Source organism: Pollachius pollachius (assembly GCF_949987615.1).
Source record: "Pollachius pollachius genome assembly, chromosome: 1".
Taxonomy (NCBI): Eukaryota; Metazoa; Chordata; class Actinopteri; order Gadiformes; family Gadidae; genus Pollachius; species Pollachius pollachius.
The window spans coordinates 49555529-49572790 of NC_136934.1; the positions used below are offsets into that span (position 1 = coordinate 49555529).

The 17262-nt window shown below is 41.7% G+C and overlaps 1 protein-coding gene across 2 annotated transcripts; it reads left to right on the plus strand.

Annotated features, from left to right (window-relative positions):
• The first annotated feature begins 2395 nt into the window (after positions 1-2395).
• Positions 2396-7844, plus strand: sult2st3 (sulfotransferase family 2, cytosolic sulfotransferase 3). Of its 2 annotated transcripts, none has more exons than XM_079748609.1 (6): positions 2396-2830; positions 3936-4144; positions 4852-4978; positions 5287-5381; positions 5917-6097; positions 6711-7844. In XM_079748609.1, the coding sequence occupies exons 1-6, from the start codon at positions 2686-2688 to the stop codon at positions 6821-6823; spliced, it is 870 nt and encodes a 289-aa protein (XP_079604735.1). In that variant the 5' UTR covers positions 2396-2685; the 3' UTR covers positions 6824-7844. The 2 variants fall into 2 exon arrangements, with proteins under 2 accessions (XP_079604735.1, XP_079604736.1); XM_079748610.1 differs by lacking the exon at positions 2396-2830 and adding an exon at positions 2900-2991.
• The last annotated feature ends 9418 nt before the right edge of the window (positions 7845-17262 follow it).

Below are 17262 nucleotides of genomic sequence, written 5' to 3' on the forward strand. Positions count from 1 at the left end.
CTAGATTCACGTTTAGAATGTGGAAAACACTAGAAGCAGCAGGTTCTTTAAAAGTGCAGACGGCAGAAATCACTTCTTATATGTTGTTTCCCAGCAGAGGCATCACTTGTATGTATCTCACCTTTGTTGAAACTTACTTAATTCATTAATAGTATTCAGTTCATGATGTAAAAACGAATGATGCAAAAAGTTATCAAGCTAAAATCGAAGTGACAATGTTAAAAACTATGGAAGCTAATTTGAACCTGAGGATGTTAATATAGCTTCAGGAGATGTTAGCAGTAAGCTGAATATGTAATGACTATGCTAAAAGTGCTGTTATGGAAACTAGATCGTTTTAACTAAATGCAATATGTTTGCTGTTTGTTTTCTAGTTTCACTCTCTTTCACCTATTGGGTCAGTACAATGTGAAGATTGAAAATAAATCTACTAAAAGGAATCTACGGCATTCTTCATGTTCATGATTGGAAGAGAGTTTAGCTTACTGTCTAGTTGGAGTTAGTACACCTCAGCGAGGACAGTACAATGTGGGTGGCCTGTATATAATGAATTCTCCTGGAATACATTTTTAAATACAGCAGCAACCCCTCCACCTCTTTTTCCAGATCTACATGCATCAAAAAAGTTATAGTTGGGAGGAGCTGCCTCTATCAGAACAGTTGCACTCAAGGTTATTTTGTTCCAGCCATGTTTCAGTTAAAAACATAAAATCCAGTTTAGAAGTGGTAATAAAATCATTAACTAAAAATGATTTGTTATCAAGAGACCTAACATTAAGTAGACCCATCCTGATGGTGTTGTTAATAGGCTTTAAGGTTGTTTTTGGTTTGGAGGCAATAGGTATGAGATTTTTGAGGTTAGCAGTATGTCTAAGTTTCCCTTTGTTTACTCTCTTAGTGATTACAGCAGGAATGCAAAAGTTGCCATGTGCCATGACGTGGCGATGCTATCATTGACACAGATGCAAGTTTGATGCCAACATATTCCAGTGTTTTAAATTCAGCTGGAAAATCGCAAAGGGAGGAGAGTGGCTATGGGAGAGATGAGGCTGGAGGTCATCGTCGATGGGGGAGTGTAGAGGAGGGGGGTGGCCGTTCCTCGCCAAGCCAGCATCAGCGATGGGGGTAGGCACGGTGCCGACGGCGTCAGGCGGGCTGTTGTCTCTCTTCAAGATCTGTTGGCTGTCTGCTATCTGTGTGTCAGATAGTGGCAGAGTACATGTGTGGGGGAGGCTGTAGTCTCGCTTCTTCTCAACCTGAGCTCTGACTGTGGCCTGTGCGTCAGGCCATGGAGATTTGTGGGAGAGCGAGAAGAGAAGATTGTCCCTTAACAGTTTTGAGCCTAACCTGTTGTAGGCCATCTGCTCTGAAAAGATATTTGCGCCCCCAGAATAAATTGAAATTGTCAATAAAGCCCCTTCCTCTTTCATTGCAGACTCTGGAAAGCCATGTATTCAGTGCAAGTAGACGACTGAATCTGTTTATTCCCCTGTCAACTGCTGGTATGGGTCCACTGATGAATGACATGTGTATTTTGTCCAGTGTATCCAATAGATCAGTGTAATGCCTCTTCAGATGTTCTGACTGTTCTCTTCGAATATCATTAAGTCCTGCATGCACAATAATCTGTGAGATTTTGGGGTTTTCCAATATGGTTGTGGCTAGTTTCTGGTTGATATCACTAACCATCACATCTGGGAAGTAGCATGTTTTGATCTTCTTACCAGTTATATCCTTAACGGTTGAGTCTCCTATAATCAGAGTGTCTGGTTCATCTGCTTTCTGTGAGATGGGCCCTTGTTGGCTTGAGGTGGCGGTGGTAGACGCATGCGCTGCTCGCCTCCGTGGCGGCTGGTTCTTGTTCCATCTCTGTCCGCAGATAGACATTTATTCATTTTCATTAGTTGCTCTCACCCTTCCATTCACCCTGGCGTGCTCACTCAGCCTTTCTCTCTGCTGTGGCCATTTCCAACTCAAACAAAGCTCTCATTATTTAAGGAATACAAAGGCACCATGGCTGTTACTTAATCCACCCACACACAAACACATGGTTTTATACATTGACCCTATTTTTCCAGATGTGTTACAGAAACGGCAAGCAAAGGAAAGATTATTACATAAATACTAAATAGGGTGTGTGTATTTGTGGGTTTAACCATGAATGATCTTTGTAAAGGTTTATGAGTTTATAGTACTGGTTTAGCTGGTCTAGTTCTTAACATTGGGAATTGGTGTGTGTAGTTTGGTATGTGAGGGGCCAGTAACATTACAACTTATTGTTCCCTATTTTTTCCACACTGAATTGCTGGATTATAAGAACAGTAATAAAACATACAATAAAAAAAAGTCATTAGTAGTAAAACATTAATACAATAAACAGAAACGCCCCAGTAATAGAGCATCAGCAGAATCAACAGTGAGACACGCTTCAACAGAAAATATATTGACTTGCTCAAACCTTATTCGCCCCCTTGGACCTAAATACGAACTTAAGTGAATTCCTAACATTGAATCAACTGAAGTGTCTGTTGAGTCTCCGAACCAGAGGATAGTCCATCGTGCTCCGCCCACTACGAGGCTGGGAAGCATATAGTCCAGCTCGGATGTAAACTTCAGGAGGTGATCACCAAAACTTTCACGACGGCAGACTGTTCCACACCTCTATCTTCAAAACTGCAGGGCAACATGGCGACGACGTGTTCAGACAAGTACATCATTCATCATGGACTGCTGCTGCCCAAAGAGACGCACACGGAAGACAGTTTGAGATTTGCGGCGGAGTTTGAATTCAAGGACGATGACGTTTTGATCGTCACCTACCCCAAATCTGGCAAGTAGCCTGGTATCATGTAGGGCTGGGTACCGAGTTATTTAGACTATAGCTGGAAAGCAGAGGGGAGGAAAAACCTCGATGTAAGCAGCTACGAGTAGCCTTTTGTGGAGAGAAAAACAGGTTTTATGCCTCTGAGCATTGGCGTTTGTGGGCTCCAGGTGATGACACATATTACACTGACTGGTAACCTAAGATGTCATCATTTACCCTTTTCAGTCTCACTGTTTCTTTGCCTCTCCTGTCTCTGAGCTTGTTTTTTCTCCTCTTTCTCTCCCTCTGTCTGTTTGTCCTCATCTGTGAGCTTTTGTCTCCTCTCTCTCAGTTTGTCCTCATCTGTGAGCTTTTGTCTCCTCTCCCTCAGTTTGTCCTCATCTGTGCGCTCGCTCTCTCTCTCTCTCTCTCTCTCTCTCGCTCTCTCTCTCTCTCTCTCGCGCGCGCTCAAAACTTGACTTACCGGTGAGAGCAAACGATGTAGACAGCTGCTCTTGTTCCGCCGACGGTCCCGCTGGCACCGCAGTGCCTGTAAAAAAGCTTGACAGCTTTGGCAGCTTTGAAATGAACTCCTGCCATTGATCTTTCTTCTTATTTTTCTGTGACCCGCTTTGATACGTTCGCTTCGTTTCTCACTCGATTTATCTCTTCTCTCTCCCTTACCGCTATTTACTTATAGAATTTTACATAATTTCCGCGTACGCGCCATGATCGTGATGCGCGTTACATTGGAATGGTCCATGTAGTGCAGACTGAAGGGGGGTGTCCACGGAAAGACCGTCAAAACATAACAAGTAATTAGACATCCCGATGCTACTATTGTGAATAGATTTTTATAAAAACAAAAAATACGGGGAGGGCAGTTTGGGGGCCCCAAAAGGCCTTCTACGGGGCCCGGGGCTCCAATAGTACGGCCCGCCTCTGCCTCCGAGGAGTATAGGAATGTCAGGCTGCCAGGCATAGCCAAATTCTGTTTGCATAAATCAAGACACATGGTGTATAGCTTTGATTGCTTTATTTTCCCTTCAAGCTTGTTATTTTGTAAAGCTGATTGATGAGTAATGTATGGAAAGGTAAATATTGGTGCATTCCTTTTGATTCAAACCTGAAGGCACAACGTGGATGCAGGAGATAATTCCATTGCTGCTGAATGGGGGGGACCTGACACCAGTCACGACCATTCCCAACTGGGATAGGGTTCCCTGGTTTGAGGAGACGAGATTGGCCATGGTTTTGGACAAATTAAAGTCTCCGCGGGTGATGGTCTCTCACCTTCCTTACAACCTTATGCCCAGCTCTCTTAGCAGCTCCAAAGCCAAGGTGAATGAAGTGTCTGTAGATGTGTAAACAATGTATTAGAGGTTTGATTGAAGTACATATAAATGCATATATATATAGGTATACACATACACATATATACATACACAGTGCCATTCAGGGGCATCAGGCTCTTTACTTGACAGGTAAGAACTGATGCAATATATATGCTTGCACTTGTTACACAATTGTAAAAGATGGACGAGATTGCAATTATTTAAAAAAAATAAAAAGTGTTGTTTTTTTGCTGCCTCTTGGTCTGGACTCCCTGGAAAAATAGTTTTTTAATCACAATGGGACTTTCCTGGTTAAATAAAGATTAAATAAATAATCATTCAATAATATGTGCGACTCAGTTAGAATTCAAAAAGATGTATGATACAAAAAAATATGAATAGTATAGTATATAGTCAGTGGTCATTGTTCTTTTTGTTTTTACATTGTTTTCATAAAACAAAATGTTTTGTAGATCTGCTTTTTAACAGGAAGTATTAAAAAAGCAGTTGTTAGGTAACAACTGTTGGAGTTGTGTGTCAGTGTGGCTACACTGTAAGCCACAATGTGCAACAGTGTGTATAACAAAATAACACACTAGCACTGCACAGTGTTTTTTCACACAAATCCTATATTTACAAGATAGAAAACACAAACGTATCATTCCATATTCTTAGCCTATTGTAATAGCCCATTTGTTATGTTTTTTGTTGAAGGTCATCTACGTGGCACGGAACCCCAAAGACGCAATGGTGTCATCGTTCCACTTCCACAAGATGGCCACTTTCCTTGATGATCCCGGGAACTTCCAGGAGTTCATGGACAAGTTTCTCACAGGCCAAGGTCAGCGGGTACATAATTGAGATATCAGTGGGTCAGAGATACGTGTAAGACTGGCAAAGAAATATATTTTCATATTTGTATACGTATGTGTTATTTGAGAAAATCAAAACATATCTTCAGCACAATATTTTTCAGGTTTAAAACCTCCAAACCATATCAGAGGGGGTGAGGGAGACAGGGGGGGAGGGAGACGGGGGGGAGAGGGAGACGTGGGGGAGGGAGACAGGGGGGGGGGGGGAGAGGGAGACAGGAGTCCTGTACCCAAGAAGGGAATCCAAGGTAACCAGTGACCTCTGTCTTGTTTCTAGTTATGTTTGGAAAATGGACGGACCACATCAAGAGCTGGAAACATACAGATCTGGGAGACAGAATACTGTACACCACGTATGAAGCCATGGTGGAGGTAATACAGCACTACCGGCAGCCAATTTGTCTTATTGGGATCTGCCGAACCCTGAAAATAGGCTCTCGTTATCAAAAGATAAATTATCTGCAGTGTGGAGTTATAAAACCTAAGTGTACGTGTGTGTAATTTCCTGCAAAAACGAGGGGGTGGACCAAACTGCATCTGGCCAAAAGAGTAGATCTTTAGATAACAAGTTTTTATGTTTTGAAATGATAGCTGACAGCTGTTTCGAAATATCTTGGATAGGTCATGGCCGGTTATGGCGCCTGTTAAAAAAGTTAACTTGAACAGATTTTCCTCTTGCTGTATAAATGCATTCTCGAACTTTGAAACACCCATTGTTTTTTGTTCACACGTCTTATTACGTGTGTTGTTCTAACATTGTAGAATGCTATATTTCCTGAGGGATGGAGCCACATACTCCATGTCACATTCAGTGTTGTCTTACAACAACCACTTCTGATACCGTGGGCGATTCTAATTGACGGCTGGCTCCGCCGCTCCCTGTGCTTTCCTGTGTGTGTCACCACAGAATTTACCTGGAATTCTGGGGGAATTTTCAACTTTCCTCGGGAACGTCCTCAGCGAAGAGACCTTGCTTGGGATAGCCGATCATTGCTGTTTCAAAAACATGAGCAAAAACTGCATGTCCAATTACTCACTGGTCCCAAAGGAGTTCATGGACCCTAGCAAGTCTCAATTTCTCAGAAAAGGTATGTTCTTTTTGTACTTTTGTACAAGTACTTATTGTAAGTCGCTTTGGATAAAAGCGTCTGCTAAATGCCCTAAATGTAAATGTAAATATACTTTACTCAAACCAATTGGTACTGCTACACCTTGGTGGATAAAACTTACAGAATATGTGTATTTGTTTTGTTATTCCAACAAATAGGTAGGTTGTTTGCAACCATAGTCAGGGTGTAGCCAGAATTGATTGTGATTGTTCGAATGTAGCCAAAAACGGATTGCGTAACAGGTAACTTGTGCAATAGATTACGTTTAACCCATAGAGGTACAGATAGATACAGTCTGAGTCCATACTTACATTGTATCCTAAGTTTTAAGAACTTTGTTCATGAGATTTAGACCAGGATCAATGCTGCTTTGTAACCCACTACATCACTTTTCATCTAAAATATGTTCTTTTACAATTTTATTTCCCCTTTAAAACCTGTGTGTGTGTGTGTGTGTGTGTGTGTGTGTGTGTGTGTGTGTGTGTGTGTGTTTGTGTGTGTGTGTGTGTGTGTGTGTGTCTGTGCACGCACGCATGTGTGTGTGTGTGTATGTGTGTGTTCTTGTTTGCATGTGTGTGTTTGTGTAACTCAGGCATTTGTGGAGACTGGAAAAACCATTTCAGCCCAGAGGAGGATCTCAAGTTCTCAGCATGCATCAGTGAAGAAATGGAAGGAGAGAACCTTTGTTTTCCTTGGTGTAGTTAAATCCATGGCGCACATAAAGAGATCCAACTGCTTTTCTTCTCCAGAGGTTTTGGATCAACAGTTTGAAAAAGAAGACTAAACAGAACTTGAGCCCTTAATAGTGAATAGGAATTAACAATACGTGACAAATGAGCCATAGTTCTTTGTTCAGCTAAATCATGAGAAAACAGCTTTAATCAATTCAGGTCTACTACTGTGCTTTCATTTTGTATTTTTCTGTCGTAGCTCCCTCATATATGGTATACTTATCTGTGATGGTTGTTGGGTTGGATATAAAAAAAAAATTATTTAGAAATTGTATGATTCATTCGAGTTTGGTCAGATTAAGTAGGCTTTATAATTTTCCGACTGCCCTTTTTTACCTCACATAGAAATAACAATGAATGTATTGTATCATCATATTAATACAAATATTATTGATTGGCATTATATATATATTTTTCAAACATGTTATTGTTTCATTATCAGGCAGGCTACACATTTGGATTTTGGTTCAGTCTGGCTCTGACTGACTGAGGCTTGTTCACGCCCACCTCCTTCATGTCTACGCCTAAGAAACTGAAAATGTATGGGAGTCAGAGAAACATAAAATAAAGTTTATGTTACCTGAATCTCTATGAAATGTTCCTGGCAGGTTTGTCTAACATAAAAATAGCTCCCCTCATCAAGAATTATGTGATTTCTTTTAACTAGCCTGTAACCAGTCAAATATGTTAGCTAAAGTTTGAATTGCTTTGGCAGATGTACGAAACTACCAAATGCTGATCTACCAAAATGGCCTCTTTCAATGTCTGAGACGATACATTTATGTTAAATATATTTTATAGCGAAATAGAAGTACATCTTTTATGCTCAAAAAGTATATTAATGTAGTGATACCTGTAAACATATTCTTACACAATTTGCTTAAGGTTTACAGTGAAAGCACAAAGATATAAATGTATGTGTGTGTGTTTGTGATGGATCTTAAAGGTATTTTATGTAAGAGGTACTTAATAAACTTGATGGTAGCAAATCACAATGTATTCACCATTGAATGATGTAGAAATGCTATAATCAAATCCAAGAACCCAAATATCTGTATGTGGAATGAGAGCCGCTGCCTGATGAGTGCAGTGTTGTGTTGGGAGAGGCAGGTTATTTGCTGCTGACCCAACAGTTGCAACATTGATGGGGTGGACAGTACAGATTAGGCAGGAAAATGTTCTAATTCATGAAATATAATCCTTGTGTTTACTTTAATACATGTATTAATACATATTCTTTAACATGATTGGGGTATGTAGCCTACTTGTAGAGAATATGAGACTTCAGCCAAGTCTCTTACACTGAGGCATACAGTCATAGCAAGGTTTGCCCCAGTGAGAATCATTGACCTTGGCAGCCTTGCTCTACCAGTGGGAATTCAACTCCCAGTCCTCAACTGCCATTGCTACCAGTTGACCTGCATTGCACTCCACCATCGTCTTTTGTACTATTCCTTTTTTAATGTTGGGTATGAAAATTATTGCCCTGATTATGCCTAAGGTGTGGTGAACTGTAAGTATTGTATTACTGTGCTGCAAAGCCAAACATCACTTTCAAATTAAATGCTGAATCAAAAGGTGTGATCAGTTAAAATAATATAACCAATTAAATACAAATCCATTTAAATGAATACTAATTTGTATGTGTGTGCCTGTTTGAGTGTGTTTAGGAAAGGGTGTGTGTGTGTGTGTGTGTGCGTGTGTGTGCGCGTGTGTGTCTGTTTCAGGGTATGTGGGTTTAAATGTGTGTGTTAGGATGCAGTTCAACCATGTCTCTCCTCCCTCTCTCATGAGTTCTGACACTGCATCAATTACACAGTGACCTTTTGCACGTGGAAGTGGGAGTGTGTGTGTGTGTGTGTGTGTGTGTGTGCGCGTGTGTGCGTAATAGCAGACAGTGTGGTGCCGTCCCCGGGACACCCACTTCGTTGCCTGGGACCCTGTGGGCCTGCGTTGGGCTGGCCCACAGAATGGCTCTCCTTACTTTGATCCCCTCACACACACACACACACACACACACACACACACACACACACAGACAAGCATGGATGTGCACTTGCACAAACACACAGCTACACGCACACACACACACACACACACACAAGCATGGACGTGCACTTGCACAAACACACAGGTACACGCACACACACACACACACACACACACACATTTACATACATGGCCACATGCACGTGACACACACACACGTACACACAAACACACACGAACACACACATACACTGCACACACTTTCTTCACCCACAGATTACATTCTTTGGTGAATAGCAGGTTCAAGGTACTTAATTGTGTAGCATCTACAGTAGCTGCTATCGCTGCTTTACACGGGGAATGGGTTAGCTTAGCGATTGTAATACTTGCACTTGGTTCTATGAACATCTTTACTGTACCGACAGCGATATATTGTTTCACTTCTTATGACAAATGTACTTATTGTAACAAATGCACTTATTGTAAGTCGCTTTGGATAAAAGCGTCTGCTAAATGCCCTAAATGTAAATGTAAATGTAGCAGGTGGTGATTCCGGTCGTTCTGTCACTGAGCCTTGTGTCTATGTGGCTTCAGGGCGTAGTTATAGTGGTCAACTTTGCAATTGAACAAATAAGTTTGATCAAAAGGTTTGTTCTAGTTGATGTCGGTTGGTGCGTCTCATAGAAATGACCCAACCACTGACGGATGTGTGTCAGTAGGGTAGGTGATGTGTGAATCTCAGACTAAATGTATTAAAATGACTTGTTGTTGATATATTGAAGTAGTTAATGCCTTCGTTAGCTCATACCAGTGACAGCAGGTACTAGAATATGAATGAATATGAATATGCAGTCCTGATTAATCCCATTGTAGTCATATACCACATAAGCATACTCTTCGTCTGTGGCATATGACACAATGGGCAGATATAAACGCAATACCCAGAGGGACTTTTATTTGCACAGTGATCTCGGCCCGCCGTCCGCCCACCGGTAGACAGAACTGCGTGCACCCAACGCGCACGCATTCCCGCCCCACCCAGGGGTGTCTGCGGAGTTCCGGGCCACGGGGCAATTAGCAGTAATGACGGGAAGCTTATTAGCGTTATCGGCTGCCATGCAGTCCTCCACTGGCCCTCGCAGAGAGCCAGGCCGGTCACGTACAGTAGGCTGACAGGCGGCCGAGAGGTGCTGCACTTCTGAGAAATGCGTCATTCCTCACCTCTTTACTCCGGCAGACATCGGTTTCCAGATTAGGAACGCCACCCCCTGTCACCCCCACCTCGACCACCTTGTTATGGCTGTTGGAAGAGATGGATTCAGAACCACCAGATCATCCGAATGTATTAACCTCTGTTTAGGATTTGGGTCGCATTTAACGACTAGTTATCGACATTTGTATTGATTGATTATTAGTCTGAAATGTGTGCAATAATTCAATTCAATTCAACTTTATTTGCATAGCCCTTAATCACAGGTACAGTCTCATAGGCCTTAACAAGACATGACTTCCCCCTGACCCTAGCCCCCCAGAGGGCAAGAAATAACTTCCTTTATTAACAAGGAATAAATCTTGAGAAGCAATCGTCTAGTCTCAGTACTACAGAAGTTTGTTATGACGTATAATGTAAATGCCAATGGTCAATTTGTGTTGGCTCGAATTGAAGGACGCACTTCTACTACATCTTGCGTCATTGGATCCGATTTGGATATGTGTGTGTGCGTGCGTGTGCTTCTGTGATTCATCTCCATAATTACCGAAAAGGATGGAGGGGGAGGAGGGGATGTCACTACTGTCAGGGAGGTCCAAAAAGGGGCCAAATAAAATAAGCAGCAACAGTCCCTGAATAGGCCCGAGACACAACATCAGTCACGTAGCCACCTCAATCTACTTGACATGCAGGCAGATAGACGGTCAGAGCCACAGACTGTGACTGGCTCTCATGGAACATTTACTCTGGTAACGTTCACACTCGGTCAAAGCCAAATGCGAGTTGAAAGTAAGAAGTGACATATATAAATATGTAAACAAATGACTAATACCTGTGAGCCTTGCCACCTTGTTCTGGACTATACACTCAGATAATAGCCAAAAAGATAAATAAATAGCCAGTGCTTTCAGGGTTGATTGTGCCTAGGTATTGTCTTGGATACCATATGGATACAATAAATGTAGGCTGTAAGATAATAAACAACATATGATGGTACAATGCCCTACAGAACACTGGGATATCTTATTGTATATCAATGATACATGTGAACATTACATATTTCATTCATTCAAATCTGGTTATCGCCTTCTTTTTCATTGTTTTATTTTTGTTCCTAAAAGACAAGATCTTTCACCGAAACAACAAACACATGTCTTAAACACTAAATAAGAGGCTGCGTGTGTTTGGGTTAAAACATCCTCGGGGGATAATTGAGAACACATTGCCGGTAACCTCCGTGTGTGTTTGTACATCTTGCCAATCACTCATGAAATGGTACTAAACACGATCTCCTAAGTACAATAAACAGACAACTCATTCAGCTTTAATGTACTGTCAGTATAAATCGCTCTGATTTATACTGACAGTAAGAAGCTTACCGTGGCATTTTCATTGTTTAGCTCGGACTACATAGGAGTTATTTATGGTCGTGTTATGAGTGCTTGCTGCTCAAGAATGACCCGTAAAGGATATGAAAGTTCCTCTGGATCTGAATCTGAATCGGCCCTGGGAAGGGGGAAAATAACCATAATCATGAAAATGGAGACTTCTTGACATGAGAATGAGTTATATTCTTTGAAAGGGTTCTCTAAACACCAAACCCCGGCTCATGAGTCCAGGCAAGAATGGCTATATGCACATGTTTTCTGTACACCTTTGAAAGCGTCTATATAAAGGCCTTCTGCTTGGTAACAATAACTGATTGTGAGCCTTCCTCCGGTCGGTCTTCCTACTATTGTTGTTGCTGATTGAATGTTGAACTTCAGTGATGTGAATATGGACCGTGTTCCTCACTACGTTATGCCAGAGTGCCCTCAGATGACAGATTGATGATCGTGAAGAAATTAATGGAAATAGCATGACCATGTTTGCCTGAATGCAAGATACACGGATGCATTGACACAGTCAGGGGTGTAGTGGGAGTTTTTTTATCACCTACAATTAAACCACATATTTTGTGTACCATTCTAGAAGGTGATATGATATAACCAGGGATGGGCACAAATAGCCTACATCAAAATGTATTTCCAAATAAAATGCAAAATACCAACCTTAAAAATGTATCAAAATAAGCTACAAAACAGCAGCCAAAAAATGTATCAAAATAAAATACTGTATTTTTTTATTTTCAAAATGCTAAAAAATACTTATTTCCCCAAGGCAGTTTTTTAAACAACCTTTCTTTAATAGCCTTTTTCATCGATCCCTTCACTTGTACACTACCTGGAAAAACATCTGAAAGTAAGAGACTCCTTCCATAAACAGTCAACAGATTAGATATGCTGACCCCTCATGCTGGAAACATCCCAATATAAACCTCTGCCCTGAGAAATGTTCGGTAACTCAACTCCCTTCCATATTTACTCTCTTGGTGTAATAAATTGCCCACTATGAATCAGTGAGAATAACTAAAAGACAAACAATCCAAATGGATAATTTATTTAGAAATTTAAACTAGGTAGCATTTTAACCTATAATAATCAGTTATTTAACACCATCACTACCAAACGTATGGTGAGTTGCATCACAGTTGAATAATTTTGCATACACCTGAAACTGGTGTGTGCACAACCTCTATCAATCTAAATTTTAAAAAAATGTGAAAAATAAAAAAAATCTGGTTGTCACATTAATACCATCCAATCAGTTAGGCCAATTAGAAGCCAATAATTATGACATTATTAATCATTTCTTATTTGGAATGTGCAAGAGGTTGGAAATGTCCTTGTTTTGAGGTAGGAAATTATTAAGTCACCATGGCACTGAAAAATTTCACAGGTCAGAGAACACAGACAAATTTAAAGTCGAGAAAAAAACTGTAGAACAGAAAAAAGAAAGGAAAATAGCAAACTCAAGTGTGCTATCAAAGCTTGCGAACTCAAGTCCTTGTGCTGTCCTTGTGTGAACAAAGGAGTATGTGTAACCTTAGCCACGGTGTCTCCTCAGGGGATGCCTTTAAGCGAAACCAACTTCTCAAACAGTATTGCATTCAGACAACGCCTATGGGGCCTGTTAATCAGTCCAGCAAAGGAAAATAAACGCTCTACTGGAGCAGAAGACGGAATGATGGTATTGAACCTTACAAAAAGGGGTTTTGACTGGTCCAAGGAAAGCAAGTCCTTCCTTTGGTCCTCTAAAACATGCAGTGACTCTAGCTCAGCCTTGCTGTGAGTTGGCTTCTGGGAAAAACCTCCACGTCTTCTGCGAAGATGAAGAAGTCATCCTCTTCCTCTACCGTAGCAGTTGCGTTTGAAGCCTCACTCTCCGTGAGGCTTCAAACGCAACTGAGGATCTGTTGCAGCCTGAAGCATCAGTTCTTGGATTCTTCTTTTTTTTTACTTGCCATTTGTGGCAGCAGCCGGCGCATCTTAAAGTACGGATGGGTCACACTCACCAGGATCGCTTCATTCACTTCTGGTCGAAGTTCTAGAAAGGCACCAAATCTGCGCCGGAAACCATCCACTATATGCAGAAGGTGTGAGCAGAAACGGAGGTTGTTGCCATGCAGTTCTTCAAGCTTTGCTGCAAATAAGGTCGTAATTAATTCTGCTTAATAGCACGGTGACTGGCTCTGCAATCGATCAATTGCCAACAGTTTGACACAAAATATTTTACAGTATTTCGAAAATACAAAAATACCCAACACTGAAGTATTTTGACACAAAATACGAAGGCATTTTCATCATCTCAATAAAATACAAATTAAAAAATAGTATTTTGTATTTGAAATACGGATTTTAAATACATGTATAAGAAATAATGCCCATCCCTGGATATAACATAACATTGGAATATCAATAATGGTTAGCATTTCCATGCATACATATTTTGTTACATTTTATTTTCTGGTACATCACAGACTAAGCCCAAAGGTGGGAAGGAGGAATTATTACTTTAATTTGTTTGGCAACAACCACCATTTGAACACATTTTGAAATAGATAGATTAACATCAGATAATTGTAAAAAAATATATATATATGCTAACTTCTAATTATAATTTAGTCTAAAAGTTGTGTGAAGAGGAACGCTGCTCCCTTTCATCCTCCAACCAAATACGTGATTTTACACAATAGGTGGACCAGACACAGACAGACAACCTGGCTTCAAACAGACAGACAGGCACAACGGACAGACAGACACAGAGGGCGCCTTTATCCTCCGCTGCATCGTCTGCCTGTATCCGGTGTGTCTGATCCACTAAGTGTGTCCTGCGAAAACAAAAGAGGGAGGGAAGGAAAGAGCCGGAGAATAGTTTGGGGTCGCACCCACCGTCACCAAATAGTGAAGGTGCAGCAGGCCTTCTCCGAAGACTCTTGAAATAACCATTGGTTGTGCTCCATCGTAGACACAACACCGCCAAGCTCCATACACACTCCCCCATAAACGCGAGAGACGACACAGGGAGTTGTGTTTGTTTATGAGCTGTTTATGGGACAACAATGGCTGGCATAAACAAGAGCTTCGCTCGACCTCCGTAGCTAACAACAGCAGGTATAAATATCGGCTAAATATAGCAGGTCATCTGCATTGTCATTTTCGGGACGTCAGACAATGGGCGTCGCGCGTGTGTGTGCATATTGGGGGCGGCGGTGTCGATATACAGTAGATTCCCTGTTACGTCGGGTCTGCGTGATGCACTACACGCACACGTGCGCGTCGTCCACCAGCAGTGCGGAATTACAGGCGGAGGCCGGAGAGTGGAATCCTGGGTGTACGTCACCCTGGTCGCATTCAGCTGGCCGGAGGGGTGGTGCCTTTCGTGCGCACGTTATGTGCACAGACACACACATACCATCCTGAGGGGTCGTACTGGCGGCCAGCGACGCTTATCTTTATGCGTCAGCAGCGTTACAGTATTTCCTCTATGTAGTCTGGAGACCATAGGATGAGACTGAATGAATCCGAGCCAGAGTCAGTAGGGGGGGGGGGGGGGGGGGAATGCAGTCCCCAGGGAGACAAACGCAGTGCTGTTGGGTAGATGATGGTAGATGTGATGATTATTTGATGGTTTCACTGCCTTTTAGCACCTTTTTGTCATTACCCTGTTTGCTGTTTTTTTCCCTGTACATAATTTTGAGGAAATGGCAGATATTTAGTGCATGTAATAGGCATGAGCCAACTTACTGGATGTCTTTAATAATGTTATAGTTGCTTTTGGAATATTAGTTATTAAGCATGTGTTGACTTTTTATCACCCTGAACAACACAAACATGTTATTGAGACATTTTTCATAATCGTTACATTCACCAAATGTTGCACATGCATAAATAAATCAATAAATAGATAGGGTTAGGGTATGTGTAAATATTAGACTCAATATACACTCAAATGCACATTACATAAATTCACAGCCCCTGCGCATAAACCAACATGTCTGATTGACGTTGGATTGTCCCCTTTGTTAGTGTTTTTGAGGAAAAGCGTGAGTGTGGCCATTTCGCACGGCAGCACCACCCATTGTTTTCGATCAATTGTTTATTTATTCCTCCTAGAGACAAAGATAGCAGCATGGAATGGCCAACACTGTGTGTGTGTGTGTGTGTGTGTGTGTGTGTGTGTGTGTGTGTGTGTGTGTGTGTTAGCACGTGTCTTTCTGCTTATACAGGGGTCCTTGTTTGGCGTTGCACTCTGTACAGCTTCAGCAAGATGGACCCTGCATATAGAAAACCGTACACAAACTCCCTATAACACTCAATATGTAAACTCAGTATGAAAATATAAACAAACTGATTAGCAACAAGCATTAGCATCTAAATATTTCCCCCACGGAAGTGGCAACAATTGGCAAAAAGTAAAGATAGGCTGCTGATGTTTTCAAGGCATGCGAGTCATTTTTAACTCAATTGTCCCTAAGAGTGGATTGTGTGTGTGTGTGTGTGTGTGTGTGTGTGTGTGTGTGTGTGTGTGTGTGTGTGTGTGTGTGTGTGTGTGTGTGTGTGTGTGTGTGTGTGTGTGTGACCCTGAGCTGGCACAGTCTGTCATCCCTTGCTGGTCATGATACATTATTGCACAATGTTGAGCCGCCAGTAGAAAGTTAAAGTGAACAGTTTGGGATTCTAAGCCGCGTTCCGCCGTCGACCGTGCTCAAAGATCGACCTCCTGAAATCCCTGCCCTTTTCTTAAACGACGTATTTACCAACCATACCCTTGAGAATTATGGACTGCTGAATGTGTGTCTCTCTGTCCCTCTGTGCGTGTGTGCATGTTTGTGTGTTACTGGAGAAAGGCGTGGGTGTGACTGGTCTAAACTGGCAGCAGGCGACTCAAACGAGCCCCGATTGGCGTTGACACTGGGTGGGTTAATAGCCATCATTAGCTGCACACTCCGGGGTAATGGGCCAAAATAAGGCTGTGTGATAGTCAGCCTGATGGGTGGCCTCCATGGACTCTACACTAGTACGGAGCTGCTGATAGGCCAGCAAGGGGGGCCAGGGAGCTACTAGCCAATAGAAACGTAGGTATAGTGCCCTGGCAAGCATGCATTAACCGGCATCAACGCCACATCAAAGAGTTGTGTGAGAGAGTGAGTGTGTGTGTGTGTGTGTGTGTGTGTGTGTGTGTGTGTGTGTGTGTGGTGTGTGTGTGTGTGTGTGTGTGTGTGTGAGAGTATATTTGTTTGTGTGTCTGTACATCATTATGTGTGTTTAGTGCTTTGGTTGAAAAGGAGCCACTGAAAACCACAGAAAATATGAATTGTGGAAATCATTGAAAACACAATTTACAATTTAGATCATGTACACTACTCTCCCCTCTTTTCTCTCAATCAGTCAGTGTATAAGAAGATGGATAAGATAAGCTAGAAAATGGGGTTTGAGTCCCACGGCATACCTCCGGCATCAGGAATGATTGTGTTGCATAATAATGAGTCCAGTGTGATGATTGCATTATGAGACACATAGATGGAAAATGGAAAGTGTACCAAGTCCTAACATGTGCATTCCACTGAATTGTGGTTGTACGAATATGAAAACTTTTTATCATACAGCTCTCTTGAAGATTAGAAATAGATAATAATTATTTCTTGATGTTCCCAAGACACCCCAGAGAATGAATAAAAATCACATTTTTGTAATAACATAAATGGATCAGATGGGAATCAAAAGAAGAAGATGCATCTGACATTTAAGTGATGTGTGATGAAAGAGGACTGCATCAGCAGTTAGTGAATTGTTTACTTCTGACAATGCAACAAAGTAAAAGAGTTCAACTCA